The 19,068-nt window shown below is 48.8% G+C and overlaps 1 protein-coding gene across 5 annotated transcripts in view; it reads right to left on the minus strand.

The window, feature by feature from the left end:
• PPP2R5B (protein phosphatase 2 regulatory subunit B'beta) overlaps nt 1–16,570 on the minus strand; it is a 53,091-nt gene extending 36,521 nt beyond the window's left edge. For all 5 annotated transcript variants that reach the window (XR_014176612.1, XR_014176613.1, XR_014176614.1 and 2 more), the window contains exon 1: nt 15,898–16,570. Coding sequence is in view for 1 of the 5 variants with exons in the window: in XM_081968486.1 (XP_081824612.1) it covers nt 15,898–16,096 (199 nt within the window). In the remaining 4 variants the exon portion in view is untranslated. The remainder of the gene's footprint in view (nt 1–15,897) is intronic.
• Between the last annotated feature and the right edge of the window lie 2,498 nt (nt 16,571–19,068).

The raw sequence follows: 19,068 nt of genomic DNA on the forward strand, positions 1-19,068 counted from the left end.
AGCTTTCAAGAAGAGAATGGACTGCTATTTGTCAGAAATGGTGTAGGGTCTCCTGCTTGGAGGGAGGGGGGTTGGACTAGATGACCTCCAAGGTCCCTTCCAACTCTGTTTTCTATACTATTTCTATACTATTCTTTTCTATAGGATCCAAAAGCCAACAGAAAACCATTTCCAAAATAACTGCGTTCCCCAAGTCGCCAGAAAGTGACGCTCAACTCGAGAGTTTGCACTTCCAAAAATCCCTGCAGTGCAAAAAAAATATATTATTATTCTGATAATTTCTGGGCGCATCTGGTACAAATAATAATTAAAAAGGGTGCAGCTCCCCGAGGCAAACCGAGAAAAAAAAATCGCTTATCTGCGTACCTCTTGGATAGAACTGACTAAGCAGCCATAAATATATTATAAGCTTATATTGCAGACGTAAGTCTGCATTTAAATTTTGCAGGGCAATTAAGCTTCGGACGCCGAAATGCGATCCGTTGCCAAAGGGAGAGTAGCTTGACCTTTCCTGCGTTCCCACGGCTCAGCTCCACCACTGATCCTCCGTGGCCTCTGCAGGGCAAAACTTTGCTCTATTTTCAGGGACTTTGTCCCTTTCTTAAAATAGGAACAGAAGAACGCTTCAAAATGTTGACAAATTGCCCGGTAAATACAGACACAACCCCACCTCCCTTGCCCCAAATGGACGTACCAGGAAAGCTAACCCTGAAGGTTAGGTTTAAGTCTGCTGTTGTCCTCTTATCACCCCAAATATTTCAGCTCACAAATGGGGAGGGGGATTTTTAAGATCCGCAGGCGTTAACGTCCTAGTTTTGGAAGAGTTTCTTGAGGCTGAAAAGCAGGATTAGGGGGAGACATGATAGCAGTGTCCCAATATCTCAGGGGTTGCCACAAAGAAGAGGGAGTCAAGCTATTCTCGAAAGCACCTGAGGGCACAACAAGAAGCTATGGGTGGAAACTAATCAAGGAGAGAAGCAACTTAGAACTAAGGAGGAATTTCCTGACAGTGAGAACAATTAATCAGTGGAACCACTTGCCTCCAGAAGTTGTAAATGCTCCAACACTGGAAGTTTTAAAGAAGATGTTGGATATCCATTTGTCTGAAGTAGTGTAGGGTTTCCTGCCTAGGCAGGAGGCTGGACTAGAAGATCTCCAAGGTCCCTTCCAACTCTGTTATTCTGTAAGGGCCTCCTGCTTGAGCAGGGGGCTGGACTAGAAGACCTCCAATGTCCCTTTCTTGGAGGTCTTGACAGGATCTTAGATCTTGACAGACTTGAACATTGGGCACCATCTAATAAAATTAAATTCAATGGTAAAAACAGTAAGGTTCTACATTTAGGCAAGAAAAAAAAATGCACAGGTACGGTATAGGTGGTACGTTCCTCAATAGTAGTAACTGTGAGAGGGATCTTGGAGTCCAAGTGGACAACCATTTAAATAGGAGCCAGCCGTGCGCAGCAGCTGCCAAAAAAGCCAACACAGTTCTAGGCTGCATAAACAGAGGGATAGAACCAAGATCCAGAGAGGTACTAATTACTACTCTATATAGCCTTAGTAAGACCACACCTAGAGTACTGCATCCAGTTTTGGTCGCCACCATGTAAAAAGGATGTGGAGACTCTAGAAAGAGTGCAGAGGAGAGCAACAAAGATGATTAGGGGACTGGAGGCTAAAACACACGAAGAACGGTTGCAGGAACTGGGTATGTCTCATTTAATGAAAAGAAGGACTAGGGGAGACATGATAGCAGTCTTCCAATATCTCAGGGGCTGCCCCAAAGAAGAGTGGGTCAACTTATTCTCCAAAGCTCCTGAGGGTAGAACAAGAAGCAATGGATGGAAACTAATCAAGGAGAGAAGCAACCTAGAACTAAGGAGAAATTTCCTGACAGTTAGAACAATTCATCAGTGGAACAACTTGCCTCCAGAAGTTGTGAATGCTCCAACACAGGAAACTTTTAAGAAGATTTTGGATAACCGTTTATCTGAAGTGGTGTAGGGTTTCCTGCCTAGGCAGGGGGTTCGACTAGAAGACCTCCGAGGTCCCTTCCAACTCTGTTATGCTAATTTTATTCTAATAGAGTATCAGTAGGCTATTAAGCCCAACCTGTCTGCTAAGTGTAGGAATTGAAATCAAAGCATCCCAGAGATATGAGCGCCTAACTTGGGCTTTGGGACATCCAGCAAATATCTTTTTCGTTATGTGCTATCGAGTTGTTTTCAAGCTCTTAGGAAGAACCTGAATCACAGTTACTCAACCTGGCAATTTTAATATGTGTGGACTTCAAAACCCAGAATTCCTCAGCCAGCCTATGCCTAGACATGCCCTGTATATCTCTACATTCAAATTAGCAGATGATTATTTTTTAAAAAAAAAACACACTACACAAGGTCCTGTGAAAAAGAAGTATTTTAATATACTTCCGTGGACGTTACTTCATACTTAAGTAAGGGGACTAAGGCGCCTAACGTCCCTGTCACTGTATTTTTATTCTCTTATTCTTCTTGTTTCTGCTTTGACAAATTCAAATAAATAAATAAATTTTTAAAAAAGATTAAGTAATCTAATTCCCAGATTTAAAAAACAAACAAGCCAACTACACAGTTTTTTTGTGAAAAAGAAATATTTTTAGTATTTTTTAAAAAGAAGATTAAGTAATCTAATTTCCAGTGTAGTTCTGGTGAATTCACACAAACTGATCACAAAGTTTGTCTCAAACCATCAGTTTATACCAGTGGTTTGCAATCAGGTCAACTTTAAATTGGGTGGACTACAACTCCCAGAATCCCCCAGACAGAATGCTTTAAAATGGATTGACTTCAACTCCCAGAATTCCCCAGCCAGCAAGCTTTAATGGGGCTGGCCTTAAAACTCCCAGACTCTCCCAACCAGCAAGCTTTAATGGGGGTGGCCTTAAAACTCCCAGACTCCCCCAACCAGCAAGCTTTAATGGGGGTGGCCTTAAAACTCCCAGACTCTCCCAACCAGCAAGCTTTAATGGGGGTGGCCTTAAAACTCCCAGACTCCCTCAACCAGCAAGCTTTAATGGGGGTGGCCTTAAAACTCCCAGAATCCCCCAGCCAGCATGCCCCAGCCAGGAATCCTGGGAGTTGAAGTCCACACATCTTAAAAGTTCCCAAGCTTGAGAAACACTGACCTACATCTGCGGTCCCCCACTTGCTGGCCTGGCTGCGGGGTGGCAGGGGGGGAGGGGAATCGAGCCACGCGTGTGGTGGACACACATAGCTCATCTCGTGTCAACAAATAAGAGCTGTGCGAGCGCAGGCGTGTCCTCCCAAAAACGACCCACCCTGCTTCTCAACGCTAAACCATTTTTCGGCAGCCTCCATGCCTCTCCTCCCAGCTCCCACTCTGTCCCGTTTTCCAAGTCTTTTCCATTTTTCGTGACTTCATATCGGCACGACTCCTGGTGAAATCGCCCGGCTTTCAAACGAGACACACGGGGTTTAGGGGGAAAGCGATGAAAGGATGAAAATCCCGTGACCGCTTCCGTTGATGGAGCCTAAAATGGCCTTCCTTCCTTCCTTCCTTCCTTCCTTTCTTCTTTCTTTCTTTTTCTTTCTTTCTTTCAAAACAGTCGTCACTCATACTGCTGATTCACACTTGGGCTTGTGACCAAAAGCAGCTTCTCCCCCCTCCCCCCATCAATTTATTACCGGGCGAAAGGATAAATGTCCTTTTCAACAGCATCTTGTTGGCTTCAGTTTGCTAAGTGAAGCTTAATTTGGCATCAGCATCTCCTAAATTCCCTTTGATTTTTCAGCCTGATTCTCTTAATAGTTTGTTCTCGTTGATTTATTTAAGAAAATGTCTATGGCCACCCCACTCGCTCATGCTTTTTTATAAAAAAAATCTTGCCCCCAATCTTTTGGGCACGGGGACCAGTTCCATGGAGCAGGGGAAAGACTTAGTTTTATGCACATCCTATGTATGTGCGGTTGGAGTTTTGCCTGCTGGTGCAGCCTGGTTCTGGGTTTTAAACATAAGCTAGCTGTGTGCGGCGGCAGCTAAAAAAGCTAATACAATCCTTGGTTGGATTAAACAGGGGCATAGAATCAAAATCACGTGAAGTGTTAGTACCTCTTGATGAAGCCTTGCTAAGGCCGCACCTGGACTCCTGCAACCAGTTTTGGTCCCCACGTTACAAATAAGAGGTCACAAATTTGGAAAATGTGCAGAGAAGAGCAACTAAGGTGACTGAAGGCCTGGAGACGAAAACATATGAAGAACAATTGCAGGATTTGGATATGGCTAGTTTAGAGAAAAGGACCAGGGGAGACATGACAACAGTCTTCCAACATCTCAGAGGCTGCCCCAAAGAAGAGGGAGTCAAGCTATTCTCCAAGGCACCTGAGGGTAGGACAAGAAGCAATAGATGGAAACTAATCAAGGAGAGAAGCAAACTTAGAACTGAGGAGAAACTTCCAGACAGTGAGAACAATTAATCGGTGGAACAGAAGTTGCCTCCAGAAGTTGTGAATGCTCCAACACTGGAAGTTTTAAAGAAGACGTTGGATAGCCATTTGTCTGAAGTAGTGTAGGGTTTGCTGCCTAGGCAGGGGGCTGGACTAGAAGACCTCCAAGGTCCCTTCCAACTCTGCTATTCTATTCTATTATTTCTATTTCTATTATTTCTATTTCTCTTTCTATTCCTATTCTAATCAAGGAGAGAAGTAACCTGGAATTGAGAAGAAGCGTTCTGACAGTGAGGACAATGAACCAGTGGAACAGCTTGCCACCAGAAGTTGTGGGTGCTCCATCACTGGAGGTTTTTCAGAAAAGACTGGACAGCCACTTATCTGAAATGGTTTGGGTCTCCTGCTTCAGCAGGGGGCTGGACTAGAAGACCTCCAAGGTCTCTCCCAGCTCTATTCTGATACGAATTCTGATTCTTTGAACTCTTTACAGATCGAGGGTTGGGCCTTACAGAATTAAGATATCTATATCTATCATCCATCTATCTATCTATCTATCTATCTATCATCTATCTATCTATCTATCTATCATCTATCATCATCTATCATCTATCTATCTATCCATCCATCCATCCATCCATCCATCTATCTAAAATTGAGGACAAAGGAAGGATATGTTAAATCACTTCTAACTTTTCCTAGATCATTTTTTCCCTTTTTCCTTTCTCACTCCCAAAAGTTTACAAAGTTTCAGAAAAGCATGGAAACACAAGCAAAGGAATAAAAGAAAGAAGAAAGAAGGATAGGTCGGGAAAATTAGGGAGTCAAATGGAGAAAACTGTTTGTGTGGGAAAAAAACAAAAGGAAACTTCTGGATTTCTTTGGTCCTGATAAAAACCTAAAAAAACAATGACCCTTTTGAGCTAGTATAGATAAAACATATTCTTCCCTAAACAATAGACAAAAGAGGACACCCCTTTTCATTAAACGTTTGTACATTCAGAACAATTTTTCTCAATTTTGGCCGCTTGAAGACGTGTGGACTTCAACTCCCAGAATTCCCCAGCCAGCTGGCTGGAGAATTCTGGGAGTTGAAGTCCACACGTCTTCACGTGGCAATGGTAGAGAAACATAGATCTAGGCTATTCTCCCAGTATCTTTCCTAGCTTGTCAATGATTAGAAAATGAAGTGAACAACTCCTACAGATTCACAAATTGCTCATCTATATTTTTATTTAGCGCAAGGCGGTGCATTGGAGCAGCTCAAAACAGTCAATGGAAGAAGAGAGGGAAAAGGAAAGAAGGAAATGGACGAGGGGAGAGGAGTAGAAGAGAGGGAAGGAGAGGGAAGTGGAGAAAGGGGAGAAAAGGAAAAAGAAGGAGAGAGGGGATGGGAGAGAGATAAATATGTAGAATGTTACGGTACAATTATGAAAATAATGCCTATAACTATGAGGTACACCATTATGTGTTTAAAAGAGATTCTAAATGTATGATTAAGAGAATATTGGTTATCATCAGGGGGTATAAAACTAAGTATACTCAAAAAGGACTGGATAACAGCCAACACCCTTTCGCTGCAAAACTGGAAATGCGATGCATTCTAAAGAAAAATGAACAATACAAATATTTTTTAAAAATCATCTTAGTTGCTCTTCTCTGCACATTTTTTTATTAGAGCCCCCTACCAGAGTTGGCAGGGGAAAGAGCCGCGGTCCCAGGGCAGCCATGGCATGGAAGCCAAGGAGCTGCCCTCCTCCGCCCATCGCCCGCGGGCGTTCGGAGCCAGGAATCCTGTCAGGAATGGCCCTAAGAGCAGAAGGCTGGTGGTGACGGAGGCGCTGTGGGCATGTTGTCACCATCTCCTGCCTTCTTCTCCGTTCACCGCGATGCCCCTTGGGGGCACCAAGCCGCTCTTGGCAGTGCCCCCCCCCCCGGGAACTGTAACCATGGCAGCCGGGAGGCTGAAGGCTTATGTGGAGGAGATGAGACTCCAAGCATCTAGGAGCCAGGAGGGACCTTCGCTTGATGACCGTGTTCCTTCGGCAAGGAATCTCGGGAGATCTGAGGCCACATCTGGAGAAGGGACCAAATGCACCAATCGGCAGAGAGAGGGAGAGAGAGAGAGAGAGAGAGGGAGGGAGGGAGAGAGAGAGGGAGGGAGGGAGAGGGGAAGAGAGAGTGATGAGGGAGAGACACGGGGAGAGGGAGAGAAAGGGGGAGAGGGAGGGAGGGAGGGAGAGAGGGAGAGGGAAGGAGAGAGGGATGGAGGGGGAGAGAGACGGGGAGGAAGGGAGAGGGAGAGAGGGAGGGAGAGGGAGGGATGGAGGGAGGGGAGAGGGAGGGAGAGAGGGAGAGAAAGCCGGCCATTATTTCAGTTGGCTTCTCCTGGAGAAGGCCCAGGAAGCAGGAAGTGGTCCTTAGTCCTCTGAGCTTGGTTGTCTTCTTGCAGACGTTTCATGACCCAACTAGGTAATAGCATCAGTTGCAGAAGGGAATGGAGTTTGTTGCAGAGGAGGAGGAGGAAGAGGAGGACGAGGAGAAGAACTGTGGGGTCCTTGGTGCTCTCTGAACTTGGTTGTTTTCTTGCAGATGTTTCATGACCTAACTAGGGAACGTCATCAGTGCTAGAAGGGAGTAGGGCTTGCAGAACGAAGGAGGAGGAGAGGAGGAGGAGAGAAGGAGGAAGGGAAGGAGATGGAGATGGAGAAAAAGGACTGTGGGGTCCTTGGTGCTCTTTGAACTTGGTTGTTTTCTTGCAGACGTTTCATGAGCTAACTAGGGAACGTCATCAGTGCTAGAAGGGAGTAGGGCTTGCAGAAAGAAGGAGGAGGAGAGGAGGAGGAGAGGAGGAAGGGAAGGAGATGGAGAAAAAGGACTGTGGGGTCCTTGGTGCTCTCTGAACTTGGTTGTTTTCTTGCAGACGTTTCATGACCCAACTAGGGAACATCATCAGTGCTAGAAGGGAGTGGGGTTTGTGGAAAAGGAGGCGGAGGAAGAGGAGGATTGTGGGGGTGCTGGGTGCTCTCCAGCTTGTTTGTTTTCTTGCAGACGTTTCATTACCAAAATATGTAATGAAATCAGTGCACAGATGATGATACCCAGTTTGGCTAATGAAAGTCTGCAAGAAAGCAACCAAGCTCAGTGAGCTCCCAGCACCCCCCAGTCCTCTTCCTCCTCCTCCTCCTCCTCCCCCTGCAAGCCCTACTCACTGCTAGCACTGATGATGTTCCCTCGTTGGGTCACGAAATGTCTGCAAGAAAACCCACCAAGGTCAGAGAACACGCAAAATGCCTCATTTCAACCCTGAGCGAAAAAATATTCTCATTTATTAAACCCAGGAGGCAAAACTGGGTAACGCCAACACCCCATCTGGCAATGCCCCTCAACCTTCATCAGGGATGGACTTCAACTCCCAGAATTCCCCAGCCAGGCCTGCTTTGTTTACTTGGCCTCCCTCAAATCCCCCACCCCAGACTTGTTTGATTTCAAATTTCAGAAGCTCCCAGCAGCTTCTCTGGATCAGGATGATGGAGACCGGTCTCCCCTGAGGAAGAGCACTGGTTTGGAAAAAGATGGAAGAGGGAAGAATGGACAGCTTTAATGGTACGTAGTTGCCCAGAGTCACTCTCTCAACCAGGTGGGCAGTACCTAAATTGAGAGAGAGGGAGGGAGGGAGAGGGAACAGACAAATGAAGGATGAGTGATAGAAGAGGGATGAATAAATAGAATAGGTAGATAGGTAGATAAATGCAGACAGACAGACAGGTGATACATAGACAGAGGAAGGAAGGAAGGAAGGAAAGAAGGAAGGAAGGAAGAAGGAAAGAAAGAATAGAGGAAGGAATAGAGGAAGGAAGGAATAGAGGAAGGAATGAATAGAAGAATAATAAATAAATAAATAAATAAATATTTATTTCTTAGCCGCACCCTCTCCCGAAGGACTCGGGGCGGCGTACAACAAAACATAGGAAATAAATATATCGACATACATATAACAAAACATATACCAAGACATATATACGACATATACAAGGAGGAGGTGAACTGATAGATAAAAACAAGTAAAAACACAATGTTTAAAAACCCCTAAATAAATTGAATGCAATTAAAATACCCCAAATAAAAAACCCGTCAGGAGCGATATAGTTGGATCAAAGTTGAGCCAGGCCAGCAACTTGAAAAAGGTGGGTCTTGAGCTTTACACGAAAGGAGCGGAGGTCAGAGGTATTCCTAATATCCGGGGGGAGGTCATTCCACAGGGCTGGGCCCGCCACAGAGAAGGCTCTACTCCTAGGCGCCGCCCCTCGACACTGTCTGGTGGACGGCACCTGGAGGAGGCCCTCTCTGTGCGAGCGGATTGGTCGTAGGGATGTATGGGGCAGAATACGATCCCGCAAGTAACTAGGTCCTGAGCCATGGAGCGCTTTAAAGATTGTTATCAAAACCTTGAAACGCACCCGATAGACCACAGGAAGCCAGTGCAGCTCGCGCAGGAACGGTGTCACATGGGAGTACCTAGTACTCCCCATAATTACCCGCACGGCTGCGTTCTGGACCAACTGTAGCCTCCGGGTGCATTTCAAGGGAAGCCCCATGTAGAGAGCGTTACAGTAGTCCAAGCGAGACGTCACCAGCGCATGAGTGACTGTGCGCAAGGCATCCCGGTCCAGTAGGGGGCGCAATTGGCGCACCAGGCGAACCTGGTGGAACGCCCCCCTTGCCACGGCTGTCACATGGTCATCCATGGACAGCCGGGCATCCAGGAGGACGCCCAAATTGCGCGCCCGCTCCACGGGGGCAAGAAGGAAGGATGGAAGGGAGGGAGGAGGAAATAGAAGAAGGAATGAACAGAGGAAGGAAGGAAGGAAAGAAGGAAGGAAGGAAAGAAAGAATAGAGGAAGGAATGAATAGAAGAAGGAAGGATGGAAGGGAGGAAGAAATAGAAGGAATGAACAGAGGAAGGAAGGAAGGAATAGGCGAAGGAAGGAAAGATGGGAGGGAGGGAGGAAGGAAGAAATCGAGGAAGGAATGGAGGAAGGAAGGAATAGGCAAAGGAATAGAGGAAGGACTCAAGAAAGGAAGGAAGGAATAGAGGAAGGAAAGGACAGGGAGAATAGAAAGAAGTACGTACAGATGGATAGATGAATAGACAGACAGAAAGAAGGTTTAATGGTGGGAAAAAAATCTGCCTTTTCACATTTGAGTTTGTTTGTCTTTGGTGAGCCTCTCATTTTCCTTTTGTTCTTTTCTTCCAGCCTCCAAAAAAACACAAAACGTTTCTTAACTTTCTTCCGTTTGTTTATTATTATTATTATTTTTTAAAAAAGAGAAATATTTTGTGGCAATGAAACCCTCCTTTGCCATGATATCGTTGTTCAGCTGGGGTGGGGCATGGCTCCAGAAGGGTGTGTGTGTGTGTGTGTGTTAAAATTTGTGGCTACTTTGCTTTTTAAAATATTTTTATAGCTAGTAAGCCTTCTTATTTCCTTCTGATGTGCCTGGCCCTTTCTTTGAAACACGTCATGAGTTTTAATGGCTCTTTGGCTGTTTAGCAATCATTAAGGTTTGCATTTCGGCCAAGAGACCATCAGTAAAATGATTTCCTTCCTATCATTTTTACTAGCAATCGATAACGGTATCTCTCCCCCCCCCTCCCCGATCCCAGCCAAATCCCTGCCTTCCTCCCAGGAGGAGCCTTAGAAAATATTCCCTTAAGTAAGATGCTGGAGAAAATGCGAGATGCAAGCTGGCCAATTCCTGCAAACACACCTATAATTTAAGGTTTTTATTCCCCCAGGATCTGACCTCTGACCCAAGATTTCTCGGCCATCCCCTCTCTTACCCACCTTCTCAAGATTGTGACCCAGGAAGCTGCATTAAATCAAGTCATCTCCCTAGGAGAAGACCCAATAAAAAAAAGGTTGCAGGAACTGGGTATGTCTAGTTTAAGAGAAAGAAGGACTAGGGGGGACATGAGGGCAGTCTTCCAATATCTCAGGGGTTGCCCCAAAGAAGAGGGAGTCAAGCTATTCCCCCAAGCACCTGAGGGCAGGACAAGAAGCAATGGGTGGAAACTAATCAAGGAGAGAAGCAACCAGGAATTAAGGAGAAACTTCCTGACAGTTGGAACAATAAACCAGTGGAACTACCTGCCTCCAGAAGTTGTGAATGCTCCAACACTGGAAGTTTTTAAGAAGAGGTTGGATAACCATTTGTCTGAAGTGGTGTAGGATTTCCTGCCTAGGCAAGGGGTTGGACTAGAGGACCTCCAAGGTCCCTTCCAACTCTATTCTATTCTATATTTTATATTCCTATTCTATTCTATTCCTCTATCCTATCCTATCCTATCCTATCCAATCCAATCCTCTATTCTTCTATTCTATTCTATTCTATTCTATCCAATTCTCTATTCTATTCTATTCTATTCTATTCTCTATTTTATTCTATTCTATTCTATTCTATCCTATTCTCTATTCTATCCAATTCTCTACTATATTCAATTCTATCCAATTCTCTATTCTATTCAATTCTATCCAATTCTCTATTCTATTCTATTCTATTCTATCGAATTCTCTATTCTATTCTATTCTATTCTATTCTATTCTAATTCTATTCCATACTCCTATTCTATTACATATTTTCTATTCTGATTCTATTCCAATTCTGTTCTGTTCTAAAATTATCCACTCACGAGAGCCGCACAATGAGGATTACCTTTGTCACCTACTTACGGGCTGATCCTTCTCACAGGAGGCATCAAGGCCTCCAAACCTTTTACGGCGCTCACTCGTTTAATGCCCATCTCAAAAACGCCAAAGTTGTGTTATCAATTTCAGCCAGTTGTCCGCTCAACCTAAGCGGTGTGGCCACAGGATTCCGGACTCTCCAATAAATCAGGCACTTTCTCAACAACTTTTCCTGAATCCTGTCAAAAGACGGAGCTGGAATTTCTTGGCTGCCTTCACACAACACGCTAAACTCTGGTTACCACGATTGCTGCATTCATACGAATCGCACCTATATATATTTTATGGCCTTAAAAAGTGCCGGCTGTTTCACACAAAGGGCTAAATCAAAGGTTAAACTTCCTACAATGCACTGAATCGCAAAGTGCCCAACTTCATTTTGAGCCTAGACGACTGTGTTGTGCGAAGCTAGCCCTCGTAGGCAAAACGGATTCCCCACTCTTGAAAGTTTCTCCTAAGAATGAAGCTATCCAAAACTAGGTTTCAAAGGCTGCTTTCCTAAAAAAAATCTATTTTACTAGCTGAATCTGAGCCATACTGAGACTTTGTTCACACAAGATATTAAGACTCTGGAAAGAAGAGCAATAAAGATGATTAAGGGACTGGAGGCTAAAACAGACGATGGACGGTTGCAGGAACTGGGCCTGGCTAGTCTAGGGAAGGGAAGGACCAGGGGAGACAGGAGAGCATCTCCCAATATTGGAGGAGCTGCCCCAGAGAGGAGGAAGGGGGTCAAGCTATTCTCCAAAGCACCCGAAGGCCAGAGAAGGAAGAATGGATGGAAACTGACCAAGGAGAGATTCAACCTGGAAATAAGGAGGAATTTCCTGACAGGGAGAACAATCAACCCATGGAACAGAAGTTGCCTTCGGAAGTTGTGGGCGCTTCATCCCTGGAGGCTTTCAAGAAGAAACTGGACATCCAGCTGTCAGAAATGGTGTAGGGTCTCCTGCTTGGGCTGGGGGTTGGACTAGATGGCCTTCAAGGTCCCTTCCAACTCTGTTAATCTGTAAAGGATGTTGAGACTCTAGAAAGAGTGCAGAGAAGAGCAACCAGGATGATGAGAGGACTGGAGGCTCAAACATACGATGGACGGTTGCAGGAACTGGGCCTGGCTAGTCTAGGGAAGAGAAGGACCAGGGGAGACAGGAGAGCATCTTCCAATATTTGAAGATATTGCCTATAACTATGACACACAACATTACGTGTTTAAAAGAGATATCTTCTCCCAAAGAAGAGGGAGTCAAGCTATTCTCCAAAGCACCAGAAGGCAGGAGAAGAAACAACAGATGGAAACTAATCAAGGAGAGAAGCAACCTAGAACTAAGGAGAAATTTCCTGACAGTGGAAACAATTAACGAGTGGAACAGCTTTCCTCCAAGAAGGTGTGGGGTCTCCATCACTCATTTTTTTTTTTTTGAAAAATAACTGGGTAACCATTTGTCCGATACAAGGCAAGGAGGTTGGACTAGAAGACCTCTGAGGTCCCTTCCAGTCCTATGATTCTATGTTCTAACGCACTTCACTAAGGCACTTTTTAAAAAAACTAGCAATTGGCACCGCAACTGTTGTTCACTTAATTTTTAAGTTAAGTGAATAATTTTAAGTTAAGTTAATAGATTTTGGGCACCACAATGGAGCCCAGAATTTATGTTGCTAAGTGAAACATTTTGTTAAGTGAGTTCGACTTAACAAGGTTGACTCAGCCTTCCGTCCTTCCGAGGTGGGTCAAATGAGGACCCAGATTGTTGGGGGAAAGAGGCTGACTCTGTAAACCGCTTAGAGACGGCTGGAAAGCACCGTAAAGCAGTATGTATGTCTAAGGGCTATTGCTATTTTTCCTTCCTTCCTTCCTTTCTTCCTTCCCTCCCTCTTTCTCTCTCTCTCTCTTTCTCTCTTTCTCTTCCTTCCTTCCCTCCCTCCCTCCTTCCCTCCCTTCTTCCTTCCGTCCCTCCTTCCCTCCCTCCCTTCCCAGTGGGCACAATGCAGTATTTTCAGGCTAACTCTGCCGACTGCCAGCAGTTCGATCCTGGCCCGCTCAAGGTTGACTCAGCCTCCCATCCTTCCAAAGTTGGTAAAATGAGGACCCAGGGAAGAGGCTGACTGTGTAAACCGCTTAGAGAGGGCTGTAAAGCACTGTGAAGCGGGATATAAGTCTAAGCGCTATTGCTATTTTTCCTTCCTTCCTTCCTGCTAGAAGGCAGTATTGCAGGCTACCTCTGCCCCTTGGCAGCAATTCGATCTTGATTGTTGGGGGCAAGAGGCCGTTTCTGTAAACCGCTTAGAGGGGGCTGTAAAGTGGGATATAAGTCTGTTATTGCTATTTCTCCTTCCTTCCTTCCTTCCTTCCTTTCAGAATGCAGCCCACCCAACTCTGCCCACTGCCAGCAGTTCGATCCTGACCAGCTCAAGGTCGACTCACACTTCCGTCCTTCCAAGATCGATAAAACGAGGACCGAGATTGTTGGGGGCAAGGGGCTGACTCTGTAAACCGCTTAGAGGGGGCTGTAAAAGCACTGGGAAGCGGGATATAGGTCTAAGGGCTATTGCTATTTGCCATTGCCCCATTTTACGACTTTTCTTGCCACAGTCGTTAAGTGAATCACCGAAGCTGTCAAGTTAGTCACCCGGTTGTGACGTGACGTCCCCCGTGGACTTTGCTTGCGAAAAGGGGATCCCACCTGACCCCGGGGACACTGCGGCCTGTCATATATATGAGTCGGTTGCCCAGGGCCTGAATTTTGAATAGTGCGACCACGGTTGTGTGATAAGTGGTCCTCCTAAGTCGCTTTTTTCCAGGGCCGTGGTAACTTGGAACGGTCACTCAACGAACCGTCGTAAGTCGAGGACGACCTGTAATTGGTGAAGAGGGAAGATGGGTCCCTTCAGCTACTGAATTGCAGTTTATTCCAGCAACATCTCCCCACCAGGAGAGCATTAAAAACACAGAGTGGAAATCTCCATCAGGAAGAGGAGGAGGGGCTACAGGTAGTCCTCGACTTACGACAACAATGGAACCCAACATTTCTGTTATTAAGCGAGACATTTCAGCTAGCGTTGCCCCATTTTACGACCTTTCTTGCCTCCGTTACTAAGTGAATCGCTGCCGCTGATCAGTTAGTCACCCTGGTTGTTAAGTGAATTCAGCTCCCCCATTAACTTTGCTGGTCAGAAGGTCGCAAAAGGGGGAATGACGTGAGCCAGGGACACTGCAATGGTCATAAATATGAGTCAGTGGCCGAGCCGCTGAATTTTGATCATATGACCACAGGGGAATGCTGCAAAGGGTTGTAACTGTGAATAAGGGCCACGTCACAGTCCTATGTCCCTCTTTTCAGGGCCGTTATAACTTTGAACGGTTGCTAAATGAACTGTTGTAACTCAGGGACCACCTGAATTAGATATTTCTGCCTCCAGTTACTTATACAGTAATAAAAGCAGGATAAAAATAGAGGAAGGAAGGAATGGAGCAAGGAAGGAAGGAATAGAGGAATGAAGGAATAGAGGAAGGAAGGAAGGAATAGAGGGAGGAAGGAATAGAAGAAGGAAGGAATAGAGGGAGGAAGGAAGGAATGGAGGAAGGAAGGAATGGAGGAAGGAAGGACTAGAAGAAGGAAGGAAGGAAGGAATAGAGGGAGGAAGGAAGGAAGGAATAGAGGAAAGAAGGAAGGAATAGAGGAAGGAAGGGAGAGAGGAAGGAAGGAATAGAAGGAGGAAGGAAGGAACAGAGGAAGGAAGGAAGGAACAGAGGAAAGAAGGAAGGAATAGAGGAAGGAAGGAATAGAGGGAGGAATGAAGGAATAGAGGAAGGAACAGAGGAAGGAAGGAACAGAGGAAGAAAGGAATAGAGGAAGGAAGGAATAGAAGAAGGAAGGAATAGAGGAAGGAAGGAACAGAGGAAGAAAGGAATAGAGGAAGGAAGGAAGGAATGGAGGAAGGAAAGAAGGAACAGAGGAAGGAAGGAATGGAGGAAGGAAAAATACACCCTGATACATAAATAAAGTTGTCAATTGCATGGCTCTGGTTTGTTTATTTATTGCCTGCAGAAGCCAAACCAGGAGACAGGGAGTTCTAGTCCCATCTCTAGGCCCAAAAGCCAGCTGGGTTGCTTTGAACCAGTCCTTCTCTCTCCGCCCAGCCCACCTCGCAGGGCTGGGGTGGGGAAAATAGGAGGAGGAAGAAGCGTTTAGGCATGCTTGCTGCCTTAGAACCTAGAATAATAAGGTTGGAAGGGACCTTGGAGGTCTTCTAGTCCAACCCCCTTGCTTTCCATTTGTAAAAAAAACAATAGAGGCAGGATTAACATAGGGAAAATATAAATTACCCGCCGTTTTACTTTTATGAAACAACCCAAAACTCAACCCAAAACAAGCCAACATGAACAAGCTACCGGACCTTCAACAGGTCTCAGAAATAAGCAAACCACAGTTTATTCAGCCAAGTTCTGCAGAGCCAACGCAGGATTCGCTTTGGGAAGAGGTATGGTTTTGAGCAGGGGGTTGAACTAGATGACCTCCAAGGTCCCTTCCAATTCTGTTCTGTCTCCTATTTGGCCTGTCTCGGAGGGGGGGGGGGCTCTCCGGACACAGCTTGGCAAGGCTGCCTCAAGGCATCAAACTGGCACCCATCTGACCAAGCCCCAATTCATGGGGCAGGGGTCCAAAGTCCAGCAGGCCAGCCAGCCCCCCACCCTCCTTCCCCAGCCCTACCTTTCAGCAGTGGGAGAGGCGTCAGCTCCTGCTGATTGCTCTGGTACCGGAACTGGGAGGAACTGTGCGACCGTCTCTGGCGGGACCGGCGCAGCGACCGGCGGGAGAATCCATCCACTTTATCCGGCGGAGGCACTGGGGACAACCCAGGGGATGAAGGGCTGGTCGGCGTGACGGCCGGAGGGATTTTGGTCTCCATGTCGTTAAGCGGGACAGTCTGTCCGTCCGTTTAAGCGATGATGTCCGGCTTTGCTTAATCTCGCAGGGGGGTGCCGGGCATCCCCTCCGGATGCAGCAGCAGCCCCATCCCCCTGTCCTGGGGAAGGGAAGGCGGAGGAGGGGAGAGGGGGGGGCGCAAGTCCCAGTCTGGCTCCTTGCCAATCTCAGGTGTGTGTCGTGGCGGTGGGGAGAATGCAGGTGAGCAGACGTCCTCAGCAGTGGGTCACATTAGGGGAAGGGGGGCTGCAGGCCGTCTGGGCATCCAGCTCAGGACCCCCCTCCCCATCAAGAGGGGGCTGCGGGGAGATCCTTTGGATGGGGAGGGATGGATGGATAGAGGGATGGAAGGAGGGAGGGATGGAGGTTAGGAGGAATGAATGGAGGGATGGGTAGAGGGATGAGGGATGGATGGAGAGATGGCAGGAGGGATGGATGAAGGGATGGATAGAGAGATGAGGGAGGGATGAATGGAGGGATGAATGGAGGGATGGAAGGAGGGATGGATGGAGGGATGAAGGGGCTTCACCGGTGGGGCAGCGGCCTGGCGGCAGAGCAGAGACCCCCCCTCCTCCTTCCTTCCTCTTCCTCCTCCTGCCAGAGGCGGCCAACAGGTTGTCCCAGCAAGGTCAAGGCGGCTCCGCTTCTCCTCCTCCCAGCCGGGCGGGCTTTAAGGAGGCATCAGCCGAGCGGGGCGCGGACCTTCCCCTTCCCAGGGGGACCAGCAGCAGCAGCAGCAGCAGCCGCGGGGAAGGAGGCGGCGGAGGCGACGCCCGGAGCCCCGGCAGGTGCGGGCAGGTGCGGAGCGAAGCGTCGCAGCAGCAGCGAAGGCAGCGAAGGCGGCAACGGAGCCCGGGAGTCGGGCGGTCGGGCACGCGCGCGCCGCTCTGGCGCCGGCTCGCCCTCCCTCTCCCCCCCTCCTCCTTCCACCCGCGTGCGCGTGCCCGCGCCTTTCCCGGCTCAGCCACCTGCCCCGCGCCCACGTGACCCCAGCGGGGTCCTTCCCATTGGCCGCCTAAAAATAGAAGCTGCGTCAGGCTCCGGCAGAGGTGATGTCATCGCCGCCCCGCCCAGAGAGAGAGAGAGAGAGAGAGAGAGAGAGAGAGAGAGAGAGAGGGAGGGGAGAAGCGCCGCTAGAGTCCTCCGTCCTCAGCTGGGAGTCCAGCTGCATCACCCATCCTCCCCAGCCGATCCCATGGGGACTCCTCTAGGCAGCCAGATGCAGGACCCATCCTCCCCAGCCGATCCCATGGGGACTCCTTTAGGCAGCCAGATGCAGGACCCATCCTCCCCAGCCGATCCCATGGGGACTCCTCTAGGCAGCCAGCTGCATCACCCATCCTCCCCAGCCGATCCCATGGGGACTCCTCTAGGCAGCCAGATGCAGGACCCATCCTCCCCAGCCGATCCCATGGGGACTCCTTTAGGCAGCCAGATGCAGGACCCATGCTTCCCATGGGACTCTTAGGCATCCAGATGCAGGACCCATCCTCCCCAGCCGATCCCATGGGACTCCTCTAGGCATCCAGATGCAGGACCCATCCTCCCCAGCCGATCCCATGGGGACTCCTCTAGGCATCCAGATGCAGGACCCATCCTCCCCAGCCGATCCCATGGGGACTCCTCTAGGCAGCCAGATGCAGGACCCATCCTCCCCAGCCGATCCCATGGGGACTCCTCTAGGCAGCCAGATGCAGGACCCATGCTCCCCAGCCGATCCCATGGGACTCTTGGGCATCCAGATGCAGGACCCATCCTCCCCAGCCGATCCCATGGGACTCCTCTAGGCATCCAGATGCAGGACCCATCCTCCCCAGCCGATCCCATGGGGACTCCTCTAGGCATCCAGATGCAGGACCCATCCTCCCCAGCCGATCCCATGGGGACTCCTCTAGGCAGCCAGATGCAGGACCCATCCTCCCCAGCCGATCCCATGGGGACTCCTCTAGGCAGCCAGATGCAGGACCCATGCTCCCCAGCCGATCCCATGGGACTCTTAGGCATCCAGATGCAGGACCCATCCTCCCCAGCCGATCCCATGGGACTCCTCTAGGCATCCAGATGCAGGACCCATCCTCCCCAGCCGATCCCATGGGGACTCCTCTAGGCATCCAGATGCAGGACCCATCCTCCCCAACCGATCCCATGGGACTCCTCTAGGCTGCAGGACCCATCCTCCCCAGCTGATCCCATGGGGACTCCTCTAGGCATCCAGATCAGGACCCATCCTCCCCAGCTGATCCCATGGGACTCTTAGGCGTCCAGATGCAGGACCCATCCTCCCCAGCCGATCCCATGGGACTCCTCTAGGCATCCAGATGCAGGACCCATCCTCCCCAGCTGATCCCATGGGGACTCCTCTAGGCATCCAGATGCAGGACCCATCCTCCCCAGCCGATCCCATGGGACTCCTCTAGGTATCCAGATGCAGGACCCATCCTCCCCAGCCAATCCCATGGGGACTCCTCTAGGCATCCAGATGCAGGACCCATCCTCCCCAGCCGATCCCATGGGGACTCCTCTAGGCATCCAGATGCAGGACCCATCCTCCCCAACCGATCCCATGGGACTCCTCTAGGCATGCAGGACCCATCCTCCCCAGCCGATCCCATGGGACTCCTCTAGGCATCCAGATGCAGGACCCATCCTCCCCAGCCGATCCCATGGGGACTCCTCTAGGCATCCAGATCAGGACCCATCCTCCCCAGCTGATCCCATGGGACTCTTAGGCGTCCAGATGCAGGACCCATCCTCCCCAGCCGATCCCATGGGACTCCTCTAGGCATCCAGATGCAGGACCCATCCTCCCCAGCTGATCCCATGGGGACTCCTCTAGGCATCCAGATGCAGGACCCATCCTCCCCAGCCAATCCCATGGGACTCCTCTAGGCATCCAGATGCAGGACCCATCCTCCCCAGCCGATCCCAGGGGGACTCCTCTAGGCATCCAGATCA

This window comes from Natrix helvetica, assembly GCF_964273705.1.
Source record: "Natrix helvetica genome assembly, chromosome: 16".
In the NCBI taxonomy this organism is placed as follows: Eukaryota; Metazoa; Chordata; class Lepidosauria; order Squamata; family Natricidae; genus Natrix; species Natrix helvetica.